The 20,893-nt window shown below is 45.5% G+C and overlaps 1 protein-coding gene across 3 annotated transcripts in view; it reads right to left on the bottom strand.

The window, feature by feature from the left end:
* il1rapl1a (interleukin 1 receptor accessory protein-like 1a) overlaps positions 1–20,893 on the bottom strand; it is a 120,960-nt gene that overhangs the window by 58,239 nt on the left and 41,828 nt on the right. For all 3 annotated transcript variants that reach the window (XM_040201588.2, XM_040201594.2, XM_040201592.2), the window contains exons 3-5: positions 12,102–12,387; positions 6,864–7,050; positions 5,506–5,659 (exon numbers count right to left, since the gene is read on the bottom strand). In XM_040201588.2, coding sequence (XP_040057522.1) covers positions 5,506–5,659; positions 6,864–7,050; positions 12,102–12,387 — 627 coding nt within the window. The remainder of the gene's footprint in view (positions 1–5,505; positions 5,660–6,863; positions 7,051–12,101; positions 12,388–20,893) is intronic.

Genomic DNA, 20,893 nt, shown 5'->3' with positions numbered 1-20,893 from the left:
GTCAACTGCTGGAGTAACACTCATCATCTCAGGTGTGATTGTTGTCACCGTCAGGACACGCAGCGGGCGCTGCGTGTTTAGCGCGGCCCCCCCCTGCATTCAGGCTGGAGCACGCGGCAGAGAACGAATTCATCACATTTTGTCAGCCGGCGACTCTTATCTCGCCCCACTCGTTCCTTTTCTCCGCCACAATCCGTCCGCCTTTGGGCTGACGGGTGTGTGTGTGGGGGGGGCGGACGGACACAGGCAGATGTCAAGGTCCTCTCCGCTTGTGTCTCTGCTGGACCGCCGCAGCTTGGCATCAACTTCCGCCGAGCTGGGATGGCGGCCGGGCGGGGCCAGGGTCAAGGGTCACGCCAAAATAAATAAACGAGCCGCGCGCAACATCCCGCGCACGCGGGCGGTAACATTTTAAGGGGTTGTGAAGTGTGCGCGTATCCGAAGGTGACCCTACAGCGCTGGAACGGCAGGCAGCCTTTTACTGCGATGAGACCATGTCCTGGATCACCTGCCACCACCTCAGCTCCTCATTACACACACACTTTCTCCTTCACACACACACACACACACACACACACACACACACACGCGCGCGCGCGTGCACGCATAGCATACGCGTTGTCCTATCTTGAATGTGAGCTGTACGCCCGGAGAGGCAAGGGCAATCAGGTTACAGGGAACCTTGGTTCAGGAATCTTCAATCCGCCGTGTGCCGGCTCAGATACAGCGAGCAGGGAGGCGCCGCCGCGCCGGACGAAACACCCACGGCGGTCACGCATATCGTTCGCACGGGTTTCAACGAGTACCCGCTGTACATTAGGCGTGCATCCCTCAGCGGCGGCGCCCTCGCACCCGGGGATCTTCGGCGCGGCGTGAGTTAGATGATTCCTCTCCTCTTGCCCTCCGCGCCCGCCCGATTCGCGGCCGCCAAATGGTACATTTCACATCGTCCGTGACCTCAATCAGCGTGCTTTGCGGTCTGCATGCAGACAGACGTCTCAGCGGTGACGGGGGGCAAGCAGACAGGTATAATGGGGGCCGCAGATAGAAGCCCGGCGCCCGAGGCATCGATCAAACCAAACGACTCCATTACAGTAAGTCCAACGGAGGCGAACGGTAATGCGCGCTGAGATAAACACTCGGATAATAGTCTGTTTATTGCCCTGGACACACGGTTTCTGCTGGGGAACACCAGCAAAGAATACAGATACGGCACGGCAGGAGCAGCAGGCCCTCTATCTTTTTCATTCTTTCTATCTACTCCCCTCTCCTTTGCCGTTATCAGTCACTTTCCTTCGCTGGTTCTCTTCATCCTCTCCCGCTCCCGCTGTATATTTTGCTTCCTACGGAACGCGAAGGGAGCTGCATACATCAGCTGAACGGCGGCTTTTTATCTGGTGTTATGCTATTGTAGCATCACCATCACAGAGCTGGAATGAGGCCCGGGAGAACCGGGAGAATGGAACAGAAATGATTCAGGTGTACCACTAATAAACAGCCGCTGGTGGGGTTGCATATGTAAGCGGGGAGAAGACAACGCACAGGCGTGCAGCACATGGAGGGGCTCGTACGGCCCGAACGCGTATTAATTAATCATAGCCCGGTCGTTTCAGTCGAGGCGTTGCTTCTCGTGTCTCGGATAATAGAAAGGGGTAAACACAAGGGGAGACTAATCTGAGCGCGCTCTGTACTCCACGGAGGATCCGGGGAAATAGCGAACCCGCTGCAGCCATGAATCAATTATAAGAGTACACAAAAATGCACTCTCTTTACAGATGGGAGGGGTTGAGGTGATGGTCTGTGGAGGGGAAAGAGAAAACAAAGTCTCTCCATCTGTTGATAACGGTGGTTTTCGGTATAGCAGACGTACGTTGCGCCGTCGGTGCGCGTGCCGTCTCCACATGTTCAGAATTAGGGAAGAACATTTGTCCTCACCCTGACACAGATTGGGAGGGAACATAAAATGAGGCAACAGGTCGCTGTTTCTTTTTACATTTCAATTAACCTGGGGAGCGTCATGACTTGATCATGGGGCTCCCAGATCAGCATGATGTGGTTGAGCCACATATTTATGAACATAGTTAACCTCCATTACAAGCCCGACCTCGGTCCAGATAGCAGCTCCTCTCCAGCCTCTGACGGAGGCCGGCGCACACTCACACACTCAATTTGCAGCTAGGCCAATGCAAAGGCCCTTGTGTATCGCGTCATATTTAATAACAGTTAGACTTGACTCCTTCTTTTTCTTGACCATCAAATAAACAACAACACAAGTTCTCGGCGCTCAGGCAGTTTGGTCTTCTACGCTCGCCCTCCAGGCCATGCCGGTCGGGATGGGATAAAATGAGGATAATCTCACGCCCACTTGAGTGGATGATGGCGTAGGTTTATTAAAGGAAATGGGCCCCGTGCTCAAATCGAGGTAATCTAATTCCACTAGGACAGCTTTGGAGAGAGGCGTGGCTGTGAGGCAAAAGCCTGATTTTTCTTTAAAAGGCGTATTCTCTGCATAGTCACAGGCCGTTCTGGTGGTAGCATGCCGGCTAATACATATTTGATCCGGGGTCAGTCACACTCACTCAGTGTGTGACTCAATTCACCGGGGAACACTGTCTTCTTTTGGGAAGTGTTAACAATTTAATGAACTGCGACAAGAGAAACAATGGTGGGAACCCCACAGCATCCTGCTGCATTAAAGCTGTAGAGCATCACTGCATCACTCAAATCAAATTACTTCTTCAACTTTGATGTCTTATTGACGTTTCATTAAGGCAAACATGCGTCCCAGTACCTCAGACAGTGTGTGGGTGTTTCTATGTGGGTATATATACAGTACATGGCCATGCAAGCATTGCACGAAGGGATGCAATCAGTGAGAAACAAGAACAATGGGAAATGGGTTCATAGAGAGGAAAAAAAATAAAAAATCAAGCGCAAAATGACTTTTTTCCTCTTTCTATTTCTGAGTCACTCTTCACAGTGCTGATTTAACGGCAAAGCGTGTGGTTACCAGTGTCATATCCTCTATTGTTCTGGCTTCTATTGTTTAGTCAGGTTTATTGTATATTCACCTGGCGTTGCCTACAGGCGCCATGCAGGTCTCATCTATCGGAGTAAAATGTCTCCTGCTTTGCCGGTGCCACTTTCATTCTTTTTGTCTCTCTGTCTTTCTCTCCCTCCTGCCACTCTCTCCTCTCCCCCTGTCTGTATCATTAATGTGAACTGTGTATATTTATAACTCCATAACATTTTTATGGTCACCGTCATTATAGAACATTGAGGTCGTGCTGACAGGCTAACAAGAATATAACGCCATAAAGTACATAAAGCGTATAGCAACCATGGGAATCAGAGGCCAGACATATAAAGGTTAGAACAGACAACCCCCCGGACATCTAATACATTTAAACTATTTCACAATTACAAAGGTAATATGCAAGACTTGTATATCCGCACATTTATTAAAACATCATAGTTAATTTCATAGTCTTAATTTACACAGTGGTACCGAACCCAAAAGTGATCAAAATGGATGTGATTCTCACACTAAATATAGTATTCAAAAACAACTCGGCATAGTAACAGTATGAAATCAAAGGTTACTTCAATATTGTAATACTCAGATTTGGGTTACCGATTACATTTTTTTAAAAGATAATTAGAAATTGTCGAGAGATAAATGTTCAAAGGACCCCTCCCAGCTCTGCTGAGCGCTGTTATCTGTTAATGATGATAAAATAGATCTTGTGCATCGTCCTCCTCATACCTGTCACAGTTTTATTGAACCCCAACATGGGGGATAAAATGTAGGCTCATCAAGGCAAGGCTCGGCAATTATATTTGTATAGCACATTTCAACAACAAGGCAATTCAAAGTGCTTTACATAAATCCATTAAAAACATCCAAACATAAAGCAAAGAAATTAAAAAACAGTTAAGAACATTGATTGAAACATAAAAGAAAAACATTCATTAAAAAGATTTAAAAAAAGACAACGTTAAAAAAATAAATACGATTTGCAGTGTATTGCAAAATTCCCAAATGGTCATTTAAAGGCAGCAGCAAACAAAGGTCTTCTCATGCTGCTCCATGTTTGACTCTGGGAACAGGAAGTAGACCCGTCCCGGACGACCTAAAGGTCCGTGGCGCTGCAGAAGGTAACGTACTTTGGCACTAAACCATTCAGCCCTTTATAGACAAATATAGGATAGTAGGCTGATTTAGTAATTCACGGATATGGCTGCTCGGGTTGAGGTCAGAGCCTCTTGGATTCTAATACTTCTTCTCATCCAATAGGGAACACCTTGCTGACGTGGAGGTGTGTATATTCCTGTTTGCTAGATAGCAAATAACGTGTTCATCCTCAAATCAGACGAGAGCAATGCGCAGCCACACGAATCATCGCCAAACAAGACACACACACACACACACACACACACACGCACACACACACACACACACACAATTTTCTTTGTTGCCTATTTTAAAACAAACAATAATATTTGAGCAGTTCAGGCAAAATTGCTTTGCTTTAGATGTAAAAGATTAGACATAACCAGACACCAAACAACGCGCACTGACTAAGGAACCAGGACTTTTTGAGGTTTCCAGCTCTCATCTATTCATTTTAATAATACACACATCACACATCATCCCAAGCGGCAACAAACTGTTGCGATGAAGGAACGCATGAGTTTTGTGTGTAAATGGAAACTATTATAACCTTGTTTTTCTTACTGTTGATTTCCATGGAATCATCTCTAATTTGAGGTCAAGCAAAGCTCATTTGATTCGCTCCGGCGTCACTGAGCACAGTCACATTTTGAGGCTTTATTGTGCGATGACACAGAAGCACAGAGAATAGGTAGCGCCGAACACACGTACGCACTAGTATACACGATGGGCGGTTTTGGAGAAAGAAAGGAAACGGGGAAAAAATAAAACAGGATTTGACCTTTTCATCAACCCTAATCAGAGCGGTTGACCTGGCCGTGCTCAGAGCACCCAATGCCCACGTCTCACCCTGGAGTCCGCTCCCATTGAGGGGAGAGGAATGAATGCTTTTCGTTGTTACGCGCTCACCTCGCAGCTGTGCCAGGCCGAGAGAGAGAGAGAAAGAGAGAGAAAGAGAGAGAGAGAGAGAGAGTGCAGTAAATCTCCTGACCTTGGTCCTGGCTCTTTAGCGGCCTGTGTGAAAGGCTTTAGCCTATAGCCTTAAATATTTCAACACCGTTTGGTTGGCTGGGAAGTGCTGAGTTGGAATAAGGAAAAGAGGCCAAGCCGCAGCATTCAGACTCCCCCAGCAATTAGCAGAGCAGCAGGACTTCGCTGCAGTCTTAGTGCTGTGTGTGTGTGTGTGTGTGTTCGTTCCTTTTCTTCAAGCACCTGTGACGACTGTTCTATGGATTGCTTCAACATTAACAGTGGAGCTTGCAAAATAGTCCCACCACCCATACAAAAACACAGTGCCGTTGTTATATCTCGTGCTTTTCATGATGACTCACCAGTGACTGTGAGTTCAGTTGTCCTCCTCACCACGAAGCCACCAAACTGGACCTCACAGGTGTAATTCCCAATGTCATCTTCCTTTACCTCCTGGATAGACAGGATGTCTCTCTTCTGGATGATGCTGGCACGCCACTGCTTCGGACGGCACTCCTGGACATCAGAAAAGGACGGGCAGTTCAAAATTCAAACTGCTGCATCAACCATGCTTTGGGTAAATGACTGGCAGGAGACAGATGTGGGGGCCGTGTGTGCCGCGATGGGGCCGGGAATTAGTCATTCTGGCCAAGTCGGAAATGGTGAACTTCACGAGCGTCCCACTGCTTCATAATGAATCAGATCCATTTCAAGAGGTCTGAGCTGGACACAAAGGCTTCCGACCGTCGCTGAGCGTCAGGGGTATGAGGTGATGGGGTTGCATAAAAACTCCACAAACCCATTCTACTCCTTATCCGATCAAGATCTATTGCACTGAAGTAAATGTTTTCTATCAAATTTGACGGTGGCGAACTTTGAATAATGGTGCTGCGTGCGTGAGCGTGTGCGATCACATGTGTGTGCAGGCACAATGAGTGTCTGCACGACACGGCCCTCCCTGCAGCCGCCCGGCGCTCTGGCAGCCACAACGGCATTCTGTTCCACAACTGCTCCCGGCCACCTTCGGATTCAATCACCGCGGCTCCGCAGTGGTCCAAATAACTCTGGGTTCCAGCACTCCCAGTCATTACCCAGAGCGTAATTGAATTCCGGGGGGAACCTAGAGGTCGAGCCCGGGCCTGCTAATCTACTGCGGATCTGCCTGTGATTAGTCTGGCTAGTGGCCCTTCACCGGGATGCACTCTGCTGTCCGCAGGCCTCGCCTGACCGGGGAAAAGCAAGGACCCGGGTGAGAGACCCGGGAAGGTGCACGCTGAATAAAGATCACGCACGAAGAGCATTTGGAGGGCGTGCAGTCATTCCGCGGGGCAGAGAGTGACATCGCACATTTTCCTCTCCACATACGGGCTCGGTGTTGGTGGTGGAAGCCGACTCTCTTGTGTATTCCACCGAGCTCATATGCACCCATATATAATCTGCTTAAGTGATCTGGAATCAGGTTTCCAGCAAGGCTTTTACACATAAACCGCCAAGAAATGAGATGAAAACAAACCAATGAAGCATTCAAGAATATTTCTCGGTTGTGTGTTCACAAAGACAGGTGATTTCTGTGTTAATCCTACCTGGCGCACAGCAAATCACAGTATTCAAGACACACACATGAAAAGATATGAAGTAGCCTTGAGGCAAGTAATCTAACGATGCACAAACCACACGGCAGTAGAGATCAGCACAACCAAAGAGCCGTCAGAAAGCCCACCTTGAACCAGGTGATGTCCGGCTCTTTGCCCAGTTCGACGTAGTCGTCGATGTCGGGGCAGAGGATGTCTTTGCTCTTGCTGAGCTCGGCCTTCTCGGCCCGTCTCATGTTGGAGTTGAAGCACAGGTTTGTGTCGTTCTCCGCCACGGTCAGAGACATGGACACCTTCATGCAGTAAGTGGAATTTCTGTGGGCGGAGAACAACAAAAACAACACAATTCACCTTTGCTTGTCTGATACACTAACAACACACAGCGACAAGAGCATTTACGCTACACACACTCGAACACGTAGAATCGGATGTTTGATCCCTTCGGTTTTTCATAAGTTATTTTGATCCCTCTTCATCCATCCATCCATCCCTCCCCCGCCCCCCTCCTCCTCCTCCCGTATGTGCAATAACAACGTGTTTTACCGAGTCAATGACTCACAATCACGGCCACTATTGGACATGTGGGGGGAGTCGGCCGGGACGTGGGAAAGCTAATCAGTGAAGAGGCAAAGACTGAAAGGGCCTCGTGATATGAAGGGGGGGGGGAGGGGGCGCTGCTGCCTGGTCATCCCAAGGAGTTAGGCCTGCTGATGTCTCTCTCCAGGTTGTCACCATGATTGTCATAATCATCATCATAATAGCTGTATCATTTTAATCACTGCTGACACAATGAGTTTTGAGGGACTTTGCGTTCTTCCATTGACCTATTTTCCACGATATTTCCATAGAAACAGTAGAACAGTGATGGAAAAGGCCCCGTCACCAAAGGTCCCGTGCCTGGTGCTGCACGGAGTGGCATAGGAGGGCGAGGCAGGTGTTTAAGCGGCGCTTTGTGAGTTGAAAGCAGTTTCAATGGAATCTGGACCTCAGCAGAGCGCTGCAGGTCAGCGTGGTGACGGGATTGAGTAGCAGCAGAGTGGCGGATGTACTGGAGTCCACTCCGGACTTTGGACAGCATGCTATGAGGAAGTGAAGAACGCTGTTGCAGTAGTCGAGTCGGGAGACAATGGAAGCAATTATCAGAGTATTTATAAACGAAAGAGGAGAGAGAATGGCGGAGGCATTCCCTTGACTCTGTGCAGGGGGCACTGCCGCCTCGCAACATGAAAAGGGTCGTCTCCAAACTACTGCCACTAAATTGAAAGCACATTGTAATCTGAAATGGATGGAATATCAGCAGAATGGTCCACGCCATAATAAAAAGGCCCCAGACTAAAATTCTGCATGCTTTAGTGAGGCATCTCTGTCCGCTTTTCTGTCCTCCCGCCCGGCTGTGATCGGACCCGTCCGTCACGCGGTCGATGGGGAAGCTGCGCGCACACCGGCCATTACATTTCATTACACTGCGTTTAACGGCTCGCCAGATGCTCCCGTTCACTGTAAATGACAGGGTTTCATATGATCTACTCAGGTTATGGAGGCAATAAGGGAGTCACCTCTCTCTTATAAACACCCCTGACCCCCTGCGAACATAAACCAAAGATGCAGGCCAACACACACACACACACACACGCACACACACACACACACACACACACACACTTTAAAAGACAAATGTGGCTATGTGCAGTCGAGGAAGACCAGGTAGAGATAGTGATGAGAGGAACAGAAGTAGCTGCTTGTAAATATATATGACATATACACTGTGTACTTCCACAACCTAGGAGACAACTAAAAGGGCATCTGAAAAATGCTGTAAGAAGTAAAAGTAAGATGCAAGATATTGCAACACAGCAATGCCCCCTTGGTGCAGATATCTAACATTATTGACTTCCTACTGGAGGGAATAGAGTGGGAGGACACGGCGCTGTAGGCCTACAGACCACACTTGGACAATATATTTGTCCGCAGAACAAATTGGACGGGGCAAACACACATTTATCAACGCACACATGTGGAAGCATCCGTACGCAGGCGGGGAAATTAACACAACGCGCTTGTCGATATAACGTGATGCCGATCAGGGATGACCACCTGAGCCGACCAAGTCCCCGCGAGCCCGAAAGGAGACATCTTCACATGTTAAATATTCACAGCAGGCACCCTGTGGCATTGTGGGAAGGTGTCAGGGGTGGCCACTGATTGACGGACAGCCGGGGGTCGATGCACAGTCCTGTGGTGTCTTTCACGTCTGTCACATTCTATTTGAGAGTAGCTGCTTCGGAAATTAGTCTGCGGCTCACGTAAGCCATAATTCTCTACACATTGTTGTGCCCCATGTTGGATAACCTAATCATGTGAAGGAAATGCACATGGTTTCACCCTCTCCGGAACGCAGACTCGTTACTAGAGCTATTATACAATAATATATCAGGTGAAATGTAGTGGGACTGTGGCTGTGTGAGAGGAAGACATATTGATGATATGGATCGCCGTTACGGGCCTTAAGTGAGATGGCATACAAAGGGAAGGGAGGAAGGGCACAGGGGTGAAAGAAGGGGACAGCACAAAGAGATTGCTATGTAAATGAAGTCACCTTCACATGAAAACTGGCGATTAGACTTCAATTTCCGGACAGAGAAGGACAAAGTTAACCACATTCACACATTCATGCACCGTTGGGTCTGAGGAAACCATCTGGAGGGCTTCAGTGGGAAGTTGAACTTAACACAGGGGAGTTTAGGTACATTTATAAAGAGAACACAACACGCCTGGAGCTCCTGTGGACTATCCCATCATACATACAGCGCAGTCAGAAGCTATTAAGCCAGTGACACGTCTTTTGTTGTGTTGGCTTTTGTACTCACGCGCACTAGATTAGAAATGAAGCATGACTTTGGCTCTAAAGTGCTGACTATCAGCTTTAATTAGAATGGGGTATAAATCAAGATCAAATTAAATTGTGATACAATAAAATCAAGGTAGTTGCCTCTACATTATTATATGTATTAACGTCACTGACACCAAATTGTCTGGAAGGTCTTCTCCGAGCTAGAGGAGTAGCTACAGGAGTCACAAGCATCTCATTCGCAGCGCTTTAAATATTTATCAATTGTGCAGTTAGCGGGTCTTGATGTTGTGAAAACATCTTCTCAAGGAACAATCTTTTCACATATGAAGGATTAAACATTTCTATTAAAACGGGCACACATTTGCATTGGTTACAAACTCACACATACAGATTCACGCGTGCACGCACTCACATATTTGACCTGCATCCGCCTCACAGATGAGTATGATACAAATGTCGACAAGTGGTTCATGAGTTGTAGGGGGCGTGGCTTAAGTGTAGGGGCGGGGAAAACCTTAAACCAGAAGTGGACATTTTCATCGTAAGGCCAGCCGTTGGTTTCTGGGCCGTCACCATATTGTTTTTTTGTTCGCTTGGCGTGAGCACCTCTTTAAAAGGTACATTTTACATTTACAGTTGTACATTTTTTGACCCTGAGAGCAAGCAACACAGTGGTGCAGGAATCGCTCCTACTCAAAGGTGAGTCAGCATCTTGCGCTTCAGTTTCTCCGCCTCGAGGTCAATGGGTTGTTTGAATAGGTTCTTGTAAACTAAGGACCGTGGAGAACGCAAGCTTGATGGGTTCTGACATAAGATAAGATACTCCAGTTATGTATGCTCATTCTGACAATCCATATAGTTCAGTGGATTCTAATTTGCTTTTAATTTCATGTATTAATAATTTGATTTTGAAATACACACAGAGCTGCCAGTTTTTTGGTTGCATAATATATTTCAGATAAATCGAATACCAAATCAATCTTTCCTGCAGCAAAGGCGGCTGAATAAAGCAACGTGATCTCCAAAACCTGTTTGTAAAAATGTATACGAAAATCTTGAACATACAAATTCGTAACAATACATGCGAACTGGCGGTGGTTAACCACGCCCCTTGGGTGAACAACATGGCGGACCATGTTGGATTCTTGAGTGAACGTCTCTCCGCCATGTTGGATTTTTTGAGGGGGTTAGGGTTAGTATTCTATTCTTCCAATTTAACATTGATTTCTCGTTAAAAATGCAATCATAACACGTTTATTTTACATCGTTAGACTTCATGAAGTGTGTTTATGGGGTGCAGGTCCCCATTCACTTTGAATAGGGTCACGTCATCAGTTGCAGTCCGTATTTATTTGTATGTTCAAGATTTTCGTATACATTTTTACGAAACAGGATCAGGCTGGAATAAAGCCCACATTTAAAAAGCTTACTGTGAATTTACAATTACGTCAGAGAGGCGTTGATTGATTTAGTCATATGGTTGTGAAACATTGGTCCATCCCTCGGAATGTCAATGAGGGTTATTTTATTGTTCATTGTCATATCAAGGTCTACTGCATACTGAGTAAATTCTGAAGAAAAGACAAACGTGTTTCTTCTCTCTTTGCCTGAAGGGAGTTTTAGGGTACAGTGTTGAGGCCATATATGCTAAATTGTGTAACTTAAAAGCTAACAAAAAAAAGGTGATTTAAGCTCACAGTGTTCTGATTAGGGTATCTAAGAAGTTTGAGATGCCCCCCCGTCACCCTGCAGCTCAATACGAGCAACAGGCGCATTAAAGCTGGGGGCGCTTTTGTAGCGCTCTGCAGAGCGGAGGTATGCTCTGAATTTGAACAGGAACAAAGCTTTGTTAGAAGAAATTGTCAACAGTCAAAGGCAATATCAATTTACAATGAAATAGCACTGTTTGTGCCAGATTAGTCCTACAGAGTGCAGTAATGAATTGCAGTATAAGCACGGGTATCATTGCAGACAAACACACTCCCTCGGTCACACTCAATGCATCCTGCAAGCCCCTCTGGGTCTTTAAGAGGCCTTAAACTGGGTTTATTAAAAACTCTGAAATGAGGAGCTTCAATGAGCCGTTTATTGAGGGATGTTCTCCACTGTAAAGGTTAATAAGTTACTGCCACATAATTATGCATCTCGTATTAGGAAGAGTCTCTCTGTAATGGTCCTCTATAGAGTGAGAATGTGTGGGTGTTTGTGTTTGAATCTCTTTGTGTGTATCTCTCCTCAGCAGTTCTCATGGCTTATACTGTGGATCACGGTAAAATTAACACGTTGAATCAATTACGATCAAAATGTATGTGATGCCACTCCAGGAAAATATCATTCTCTCTTCCACGATATAAAGGAATAGTACACATTTTTCACTAAATGCAAAGTGGGAGGTTTTAGATTTGTCTGTAGGCTTGTTTTAGAATTTTGAAGAACTCCCAGCCAAACGATTCCTCTGGCTCTTAGCTTCGATGCTAATCGCTCGAACGGACCCGACCCCAGCGTCATCTCCTACCGTAGCACGCAGGAGTAGAGGCCCACGTCCTGGAGATCCGCCGGCCTGAACCATATGGCATCCTCCTCCTTGCTCATTCGCACACCGTCGAAGGAGATCGGCTCCTCGAAGTCGCTGTGGCCCAGGCCTGAGCTGCGGTACCACATGAGGCTGAGGCCCACGCTCTGTGCCTGGCTGTAGTTGGCCCGGATGTAACCGTAGAACAGAGCGCACTTCAGCCGCACCGGCTCACCCTGCAGCACCCGGTATTTTAAGTAGTCCACGGACCAATCGGTGCAGCCGTCCACTAGGAACAGAAACAGAAAGGGCGGCGGAAACAGACATTAACACACTACTAGAGTGTTATTTAAATGATGGTTCAGAATGAATAAACTATGTATGCAATTATAGGACATAGAAATATAACATATACTGCTAAAACAATAGAAATATCATCCACCTTACTGTTACTTTACAATAACACGAGAGTGGAAGGAGGAATATCAGGTCATAACAAAAAAAAGAGGATTATTGTGTGTCACTTCAACAGCTTTATTAGTGATGAGACAGTAAGTCTACATTTGAAATGGTGTACATTGCATGGAAGTCAACATCTTTCGCTTTACCTGCAATTGCAATTTTACTGACCAATGCCCCCGCTATTTTAACACTGCTCTCACATCTAGGACATGTGCCCCAACTCTGCAGAGAGCACAGCTGCGATAGGTAATCATCCAACCTGGGTAACATTTGGGAATGACCTGTCAGGCTCCTTCAAGTGCTGAGGCTGCACCACGGCCACAAAGTCAAAGATTGCAAGGCGTTAACGACGAATGCGCCCGGAATCCTGGAGCGTTTTTTCCTCAGGCGCTTTGTCCCTCCGTGCTTCGTCCTGAGCTAACAGGCTAGCTCAGCCGTGATTGGATTCTCTCAAGGACTGGCCTGAGAGTTTGGCCTACATGTCCACACAGGTTAGTGTGCAACTAAAGGAGCTCATTTTACAGATAAAATCAAGTGCAGTACGTACGGAAACTGTATCTTGCTGCCTAATTTGCATTTTGACAAAGTGAGACAGAAGTGGAAAATAGTGAGCTCAGGCAAAAAGCTGAAAGAACATCTCACAAAGATCAAAGAAACCGACACAGGCCCCGACCAGGCACCCAGATCTCTGTCATTCCCATGATACCAGAGGTCAACCTATGGCCAGCCATCAGTGTGCTACTAATCAGCTACTGTTTGTGCACGTTTAACCAGAGAGAGAGAGAGAGAGCGGCGATGGTGTGGTGAGATACAGTAACACAAACCCTGCTGTGTGCTACTCTGTGAGTGATAGAGAGCCTCACAGGGACAGCTATGCTTGTAATTAATACTCTTAATTACCAAGGAAGCAATGTGTGCGTGTGTGCGTGCGCGTTTGCGTCAGCGTGCGTTCCCTATATGAACGGCTGTCTGCCTAATTATGTCTGTTAATTACCAGTAGGCTAAGCTGCAAATGTGTGTGTGTGTGCTTCCATGTGAATGTGAGAGAAAGTGTGTGTGTGTGTGTGTGTGTGTGTGTGTGAGAAACCCTGTCTAATTATCATTCCTGATAATGAGAGCAGGGCCCCGTAGAGGCAAACAGGCACACATGTACTCTCATGTGTCTTCACATGCACACCTCACAACTTTAAACTTGATATTACAACTGTGAGGCATTACGGACCATTAAAGCATGTGTTTTGGGGAATTGAGGTTCTCCTCTCTTTGACTATTTAATCATTTGTTGGGACTTTGCCGAACGGGAGTTTGTCTGGTTTCTGCGTGAAAAAGAAACAGTTGATGTATTTTACTGCAGCAGTGACGATCTCCCTTGTTTGAGTGCTTTCCTTCTACTTATTGTGAGAACTAACCCCCACACACACTTACACCCACCTATAAACACATATAAACCTATAAACACATATAGGTTGTGTTTAATCTCAGTGTGAGCATGGCCTCTATCATATATATATATATATATATATATATATATATATATATATATATAGCCTGTAAATTAATGTGACCTTCACTGTTCCCTCTGAATGTGGAAAAGTACATTTTGAGTGAATACCAGTTTTGAGTTTTGAGACTTTAGATCCTGATCCTATGGGTGGCGCAGAGTTGTCATTAATATATGTTGATAATATTTTAACATTAATCACTTTATTAATGTCAAAGGTTTAGTTTTCATACTTGCCAATTACCAAACACGCCCCTGCCAGATCCCAGCACATTAAAAAGGAGATAGTCACCAGACAAGCACTAAATCACATTACAAGTGTGCTGCTTCTCCCCTCACATTACAGTGGGTTTCCATTGAAAGCAGCAGGTGTGTCCTCTGCTGTCGCTGCGCATCAATCTGCTCAGCGCGGGCATCCTTCAGCCTTTTTCTTTATTCAGCCTCTAATGGATATGACCTCTCTGTCCCCCCTCTATCACACACTCCATTTATGCGCCACAACAAAAACGGTTTATTCCAACGAGCTTGCGTCCCGATTCAAAATGGAAGACCTGAAAGAAGACTTTATTCAGCCGCGGCTCGCCCGTCAGTTTCTTTCACCGTGCAGATTTGGACACAAGCGCTGTCCGGAAAAAATCTGCACGCGCGCCGGGGCGAAAACAAACCAGGAGACCTTTCATTCACCACAGACCCCCCAAATGGGAGTTGTTTAATGCGGTGGCCTTTTGTGGGGAGGAAACCATATTTATGTCTGAAACTCAAAACGGTTTTATCAACTCAATTAGAGGCTGACATTTCCCCACATGGGCAGGAAAATCTATGCTTTGTGCCATTGGACCACTGCGAGCCTCAGATTCTCACAGCTAACACACACATGCACACATATATACACGCACACAAATTCCGGATCCCTCTGGGACAACACACCTTTAGCAGCGAGTCTGCACAGCCGCGTAAAGGATGCTTCCATATGGACACATTCCCGCCCGGCTGCCTATCAGACCGAGGGAAATGGGCCTCTGCCCCGACCGAGTACTACCGCAGCGCGATAAGCTGCGGCGCTCCGTCACCGACACTGCGACATCACATGATGAACAGGGCAGAGGCTTGGCTGGTGTTAGTGTGTGTGTGTGTGTGTCACAGAAACCTTACTACATTTAGTGTGAAGGCAGACCTGTCCGTCTCCCTGAGACAATAAAACAAAGCCATACACACGGGATTCTCCGCTGGGATGAATCGACTCACATTAAACGAGCGACCCGGCCCCCCTGAACGCGCACCGTACGCCGCCTTTCAGTCAGCTTCCAGCTTTTCTTTTCCCCCCTATGATCAGAACCCCATTATCCTTTCAAATACGGTGCATCACTCAAGTGTGGCCGGCTTTGCTGCTCCAATGCCTCTCACTCCCTCTCATGTTGTCCTCAGAAGTCGGCCTCTCTTCTCTAATCACTGCCTGTTCTCCTAATAAAGTGTAATGATCAGATGTCGGCTGGGCGGCAGCGTTCCTCACAGGCCAGGTACACATTCAATGATCAATATGTAGATAAAGACTCTTTAATAACTTTCGGTCTCTCTCATTTTCCTGTGTCCAGGACTCGATCTCTATCTCCCCCCATGCAGCCGACTAGCTTTAAAAACATTTTTTTTTTTTCCAACAGCATGGTCCTCTACGTATCTTTGGCCAAGGCTGACTATGTGCTATCGATCTCCATGGTTCTCTGGCTACAAAAGTGCGGGGCTTGTGGCTGACCCCTGAAGGCAATTGTGCAGAATCTATAGTAAACGGTTCACCGTGCAAGTAAACCCTGGAATAAGACAGAAACACCACGCATTCCCTTCAGGCAAATTACATCTCGTGCTCCTGGGTTGCACACTTTACTGATGGAGGTCGTCTGCTCTGAGATAACAGGAGAGGATTTTATGTGCAGAAAATGAATGCGAGCAAAACACGCTGGCATTAATCTTGAAATAAGCTTTAACGATCTGTTTGAGTCAGCGGCTCGTTTCCTGCCCATCGTTCCCTCTCTGTTGGTCCCTCTCTACTGTAGTCTCCAGAATGAGATAATAAAGGTTCAGCCTAGTTAACCACACCCTGATCCATAACCTGCAGTGGTGGGATCACTACCACCGTCTCTGTGAATCACTGGCCCTTTTCTTCCAGGCCAACACTTGCCGGCCTGAAAGAGCAGGTGTTTAAATCATCTAACTTGGCTGAACTCTCCATGACCGTTGACTATTTTCATCCACCTTTTTCTATACACATTTTCAACGGAGTCAGCGAGAAGCTGAATTGCGTACGCTTCATTACGGACTGCGGCGTTTGAAGTTGAGATGACATCTGCTGTTTAATTGCAACCTGATAAGAAAACTTTCTTTGGTTGACTGGGCTTAGCGAGGGCAGAGCAGACGGCGTCGGTGTCGCCTGGCTGCGAGGTGGTCTACTTTGGTCCAGCAGGGCTAAGATCTGGCTAAACAGGAACTGAGAGAACCCGAGTTAACAACAACACTGGAGCCTTTCTCCCTCAGTCACAATCTAAGTGAAAGGCTATCTTAATTTCATGAAATTAAAATGATTTATAAGTGTATCAAACATTCATGTCTTACTGGTGCATGATTGTGTATTAATGTTCTCTGCTTGTCTTTGGACTCCTCTAAGTAACTTGCTTTGGAACTTTTTAATCTTTCCCTCTGTGCCGTGCCGCTTAATATTTCTCTGTCTGCAAATCATTCACTCTGACTGACAGTTAACCATTCCTCGTTTATATGCAAATGTGGAGCAGCACTGATCATTTCTCTCTAAAGATCGTGGAAAACTACCTTATATGCATCCGAAAAACGTTGGACAAGAAAATGCTTCTACCAAGTAGAAATCCCCTCCTTTATTTTTGTCTTTTTTTCCATCTGTCATTACTGGATAACAAATATAGTCGTATGGATTTTATTTCAAACAATACATTCTACTTTAATTTAATTAATTTATTAGAAAAATGAATCATCTTATTCATCGCACTCTCTCTCCAGCTTCTCATTTGCTTCATATTATCCATCGATGGTTGGTGTTGAACGAGGGGACAACACTCACTTATTGCTGATATATATTATATTGATGTCTTAAAAGCATTCACACTTCAGCAATACGAAATGTCCGGAGAGGAAGAATTTCAGTAACTAACGTCATGTCAGTAGTTTTTCTGACACAAAATGTCAGAAGATCTACTGACCAACTGCTGCGCGGATGTAGCAAACCATTAACAATGTCACGGCTTCAACGTCTCAACGTGTGGAAAAGCATACATTTGATGCAGATCATCAAACAAAGATGGAGACAGGCGGAACTGCGATGGAATGGGAGGTGGTGGCTGCGTTTGCAGAGTACCTGCCAGGCGCGCTGACACACAGCGAACACCAACACAATCCCACCTGAGCCGCCCAGTGCCAGACTGGGATTATGTCCCCCTTGCTGTGGTCGTTCTATCCGAAAAAATCTGGCTGCTTGTGCTGATTGTTCAACAAAGTGTTGCGGTGCAGTGGGGTTTTTTGTTTGTTTCCTTTTCCTCCTGTTTTTATTTGATGCCACCTTCTCCTCATAACTCACAGAAATGCAGTTATTTGCAGAGCTTTCACTGTTTTGCTCCAGAGATTTTCCAACAGTGGGGCGCATTTCCGCAGGGAATTAGAGAAAAATGAGGCAAAGATGCCGAGTACGATGAAGAGACAGGTGTGTGCTGGTGCGATTCAACAATGGGAAGTAAGTTACTATAGTATCTTATGCTTATCTACACGGCCAGCAGCTGAATACATTTCATAAGGGCAATGAATGCATTCTAAATAGAGATGTTAAAATCCTTCTGTCATTTACCCGTCATCTGTTGTAAATGAACGTCCATGAACATATTCTGTAAAAATAAGCAGATCAAAGACAAAGAATAGCTGATGTCTCTGTGAAGGTTTCCTATAAATCGAGGCCATTAATTGATTCCCATTAGGTTCTGCTCAGAAAATATATTCTGGACATAGTTATTAGTCTCCCCCGCAACAGTGTGATAAGTCATTCTACTATATGTGAATTAAATCAGAGCCTCCATTTCTCTATATCTTGCTTTATTAATGTTCATTCCTGCCGTTATTTGTAGTGCACACACCGTAAATTGCGCTGTAATGCAGAACAGTGTTACATACAACTCAGAAGGATACGAGAACAAGAGGGAAATGAGGTAAATCTAATTTGTGGCAGTGGATGTTGATATTTGCATACATATTGGAGTAATTTTAAAGGCAACAGGAAGCTTTTGGAGATAAACCAAAAACAATACCTTAAAATGAAGCAAATCCTCAGCAATGAGATTCGCCCCACAGAATGTAAGCAGGTGTTCAGAAGGAAACTGCAGGCAAATGCATTTGAGGCTTAAATAAGTAAAACAAATCTAGATGGGATGGAATCCGCGAATCTACACATAGAGTAGAATATTAAAAAGAGTTAATGGGTAAATCATAGAAACTTTCAAGTTTGCATGAAGGTGATAGTTCTATTGTTTCATATGGAAACCAGGGTGCGTTTGTTGCCCTTGACCAAGTTCAGCGCCGCTCACTCAGATCCTTTTAATAACTCTCCAATTGACTTCAAATTAACCAGAACCCGTTATAGAACAGAAATGTCCCCTGTTGTGGGAGAAAGGGTGTCACTGAGACAGTAGCTTTTTGACTTGACTCTCCCTCCCTCGCTCATCCTTTCTTCCTTTCTCTTGTGATGAAGGGCCCTTCTTAAAAGGAGAACAGAAAGCTTGTCAGGATTTGGCCAGCTGGAGAAAGTCATTTGAGGCCCAAATTGATGCGCTCGGGACTCTCAATAGTATCTCTCAAATAGCGTGGGCAGCATAGAGGGAGCCGTGCTAGACCGGGACATTGCTCCTTGTAAATGGCTCTTTATTTTATGGGCGAAGTTGGGAAAGGAGCAGCACCGTTCACGGCTGTTGACGCTGCACCGGCGAGGACGGCCATGCGTAAAATGAGACACCAAGATACAGGAGCCCCTTATACCTCAACGACTAAAACGTCCACGGCTCGCCTACATCATGTGCAGTTTTACGGGTAATGGAAACACATGCAAATAAAGTCCCTATAAGTTATAAAGTCAAGGCTGTGTGTGAACACCATCCATCATGCTGACCGGGCAGCCCACATGCACACCAATCTGAGCCGAGCCCCTTGGACCGTGACTGGGAAGAAAGGCCTGAAGGGGGAGAAGCATTTCAAATCACAACAAAGCCCAATGCAAAGAGTGTGCGTGTGTGTGTGTGCGTGGGATCATGTGAGGGAATCTCTGTGTTTGTCTATCCAGGTGTCAATCTGCTGTGTAGTATTAAAATGCAAGTGATTTCTCCTCATTTGGCCATTGTGTGTGTGTGTGTGTGTGTGTGTGTGTGTGTGTGTGTGTGTGCGTGCGGGCCGGTGTTCTCCATTGTGCAGCTGTGATCCAGGAGATTCAGGCTGAGCCGTCACTCGGCTAATCTGCCCCGGTGGAAATACGGCTTGGAAAATGTCATCTGAACATTCTGAGTTTTGTTTACACTCGCTGCAGGTTGCATCGCTTCTAATTTGACAAGTCATTATCACCCGTGCTCCTCTCCCTCTTCCCTCTCGCAGCCGGAAACACACAAATAAAGGAGGAGGGGGGCGAAGGAGACAAAACAAGGGCATTACATTCCTCTCACAGACAGGCAATCGTGCTCTCAATAGTCAGGTAGTCCAAAAGGCTGAAATAGGTGGATTATTGTGGCTTTTTATTCATTTACAGAGGCTCTTCTAATTCAGCCCTTTCTGTAAACGTCACATCTTTCAAAAAGTTATTCCCTAAGGCCCGCTAACATTTATATGAAAGAAAAACTAGACTTTATTCAACGTGGAGACGTGAACCTTCAGGACCTAAATGACGTCACTTTAATGGTGTAAATATGAATGGGACAGCACTTTGCTGCAACATATCACGTTACCCAGACAAACCTAAAAAAATTACGCTTTTCAATTGAGGATATTTATTCAATTTTACTTTAGCTTTATGCTCTGATTTGAACGTCTTTCAGGCTCTTTCCTTGTGAAATCATTTAGGTCATTTAAAATAGTGTTTTACGTTTTTTTGTAAAATTAGTTTGATGACATTTTATATTTCATGAATAGATAATTAGATCTTGTCTAATTTCACGTGTCTTTTTTCCTCAATCATTGATATTTTAAATATATACATTTTATTTTGACACTTATTTTGACAAATGTGCATTGTCATGTTTTTGTTCTTGACACGGTTAAGCTGAGCACGTTGTCACCAAAAGCCCCCGTCGCCATGGTAACGCTGATAACCAATTGTTAAGATAATGGCCGCTGCTTGCTGTGACTTTATTTATGTGACTGTGTTAAGGTCCAAACTTGAGGAAATCTGCTCGGTAAAAGAATCATACAGATTCTGGCTCTCAGTGAAAAGAGTGCATTGATGAAACCAGACAATCTGACGCCTCCCTCCGTTCTGATATATATATATATATATATATATATATAATTTCTATATATATATATATATATATATATATATATATATATATATATATAAAGAAAAAGAAAACCAGCGGCTTCTTTAAAAGTCTAGTGGGCTGTAGGGTTTTTGTATCCTCGGGGCTTGTGAACAAGTATAACCAGTTTAACTTAACAGCCAGGTGGGAAAAACTCCAGTGTGTTACTTTGGTAACATACATACTTATTTCAGAAGATTGGAATGATTTATGTATCTACCACATGACAGCATCTCAGTCATACTGAATTTTGTTTATATTTGAAAACTGCT

This window comes from Gasterosteus aculeatus, chromosome 16 (assembly GCF_964276395.1).
Source record: "Gasterosteus aculeatus chromosome 16, fGasAcu3.hap1.1, whole genome shotgun sequence".
NCBI classification, from domain to species: domain Eukaryota; kingdom Metazoa; phylum Chordata; class Actinopteri; order Perciformes; family Gasterosteidae; genus Gasterosteus; species Gasterosteus aculeatus.
Note: the sequence above shows the minus strand (reverse complement) of the source record. Positions and strands in the feature narration are given on the sequence as shown.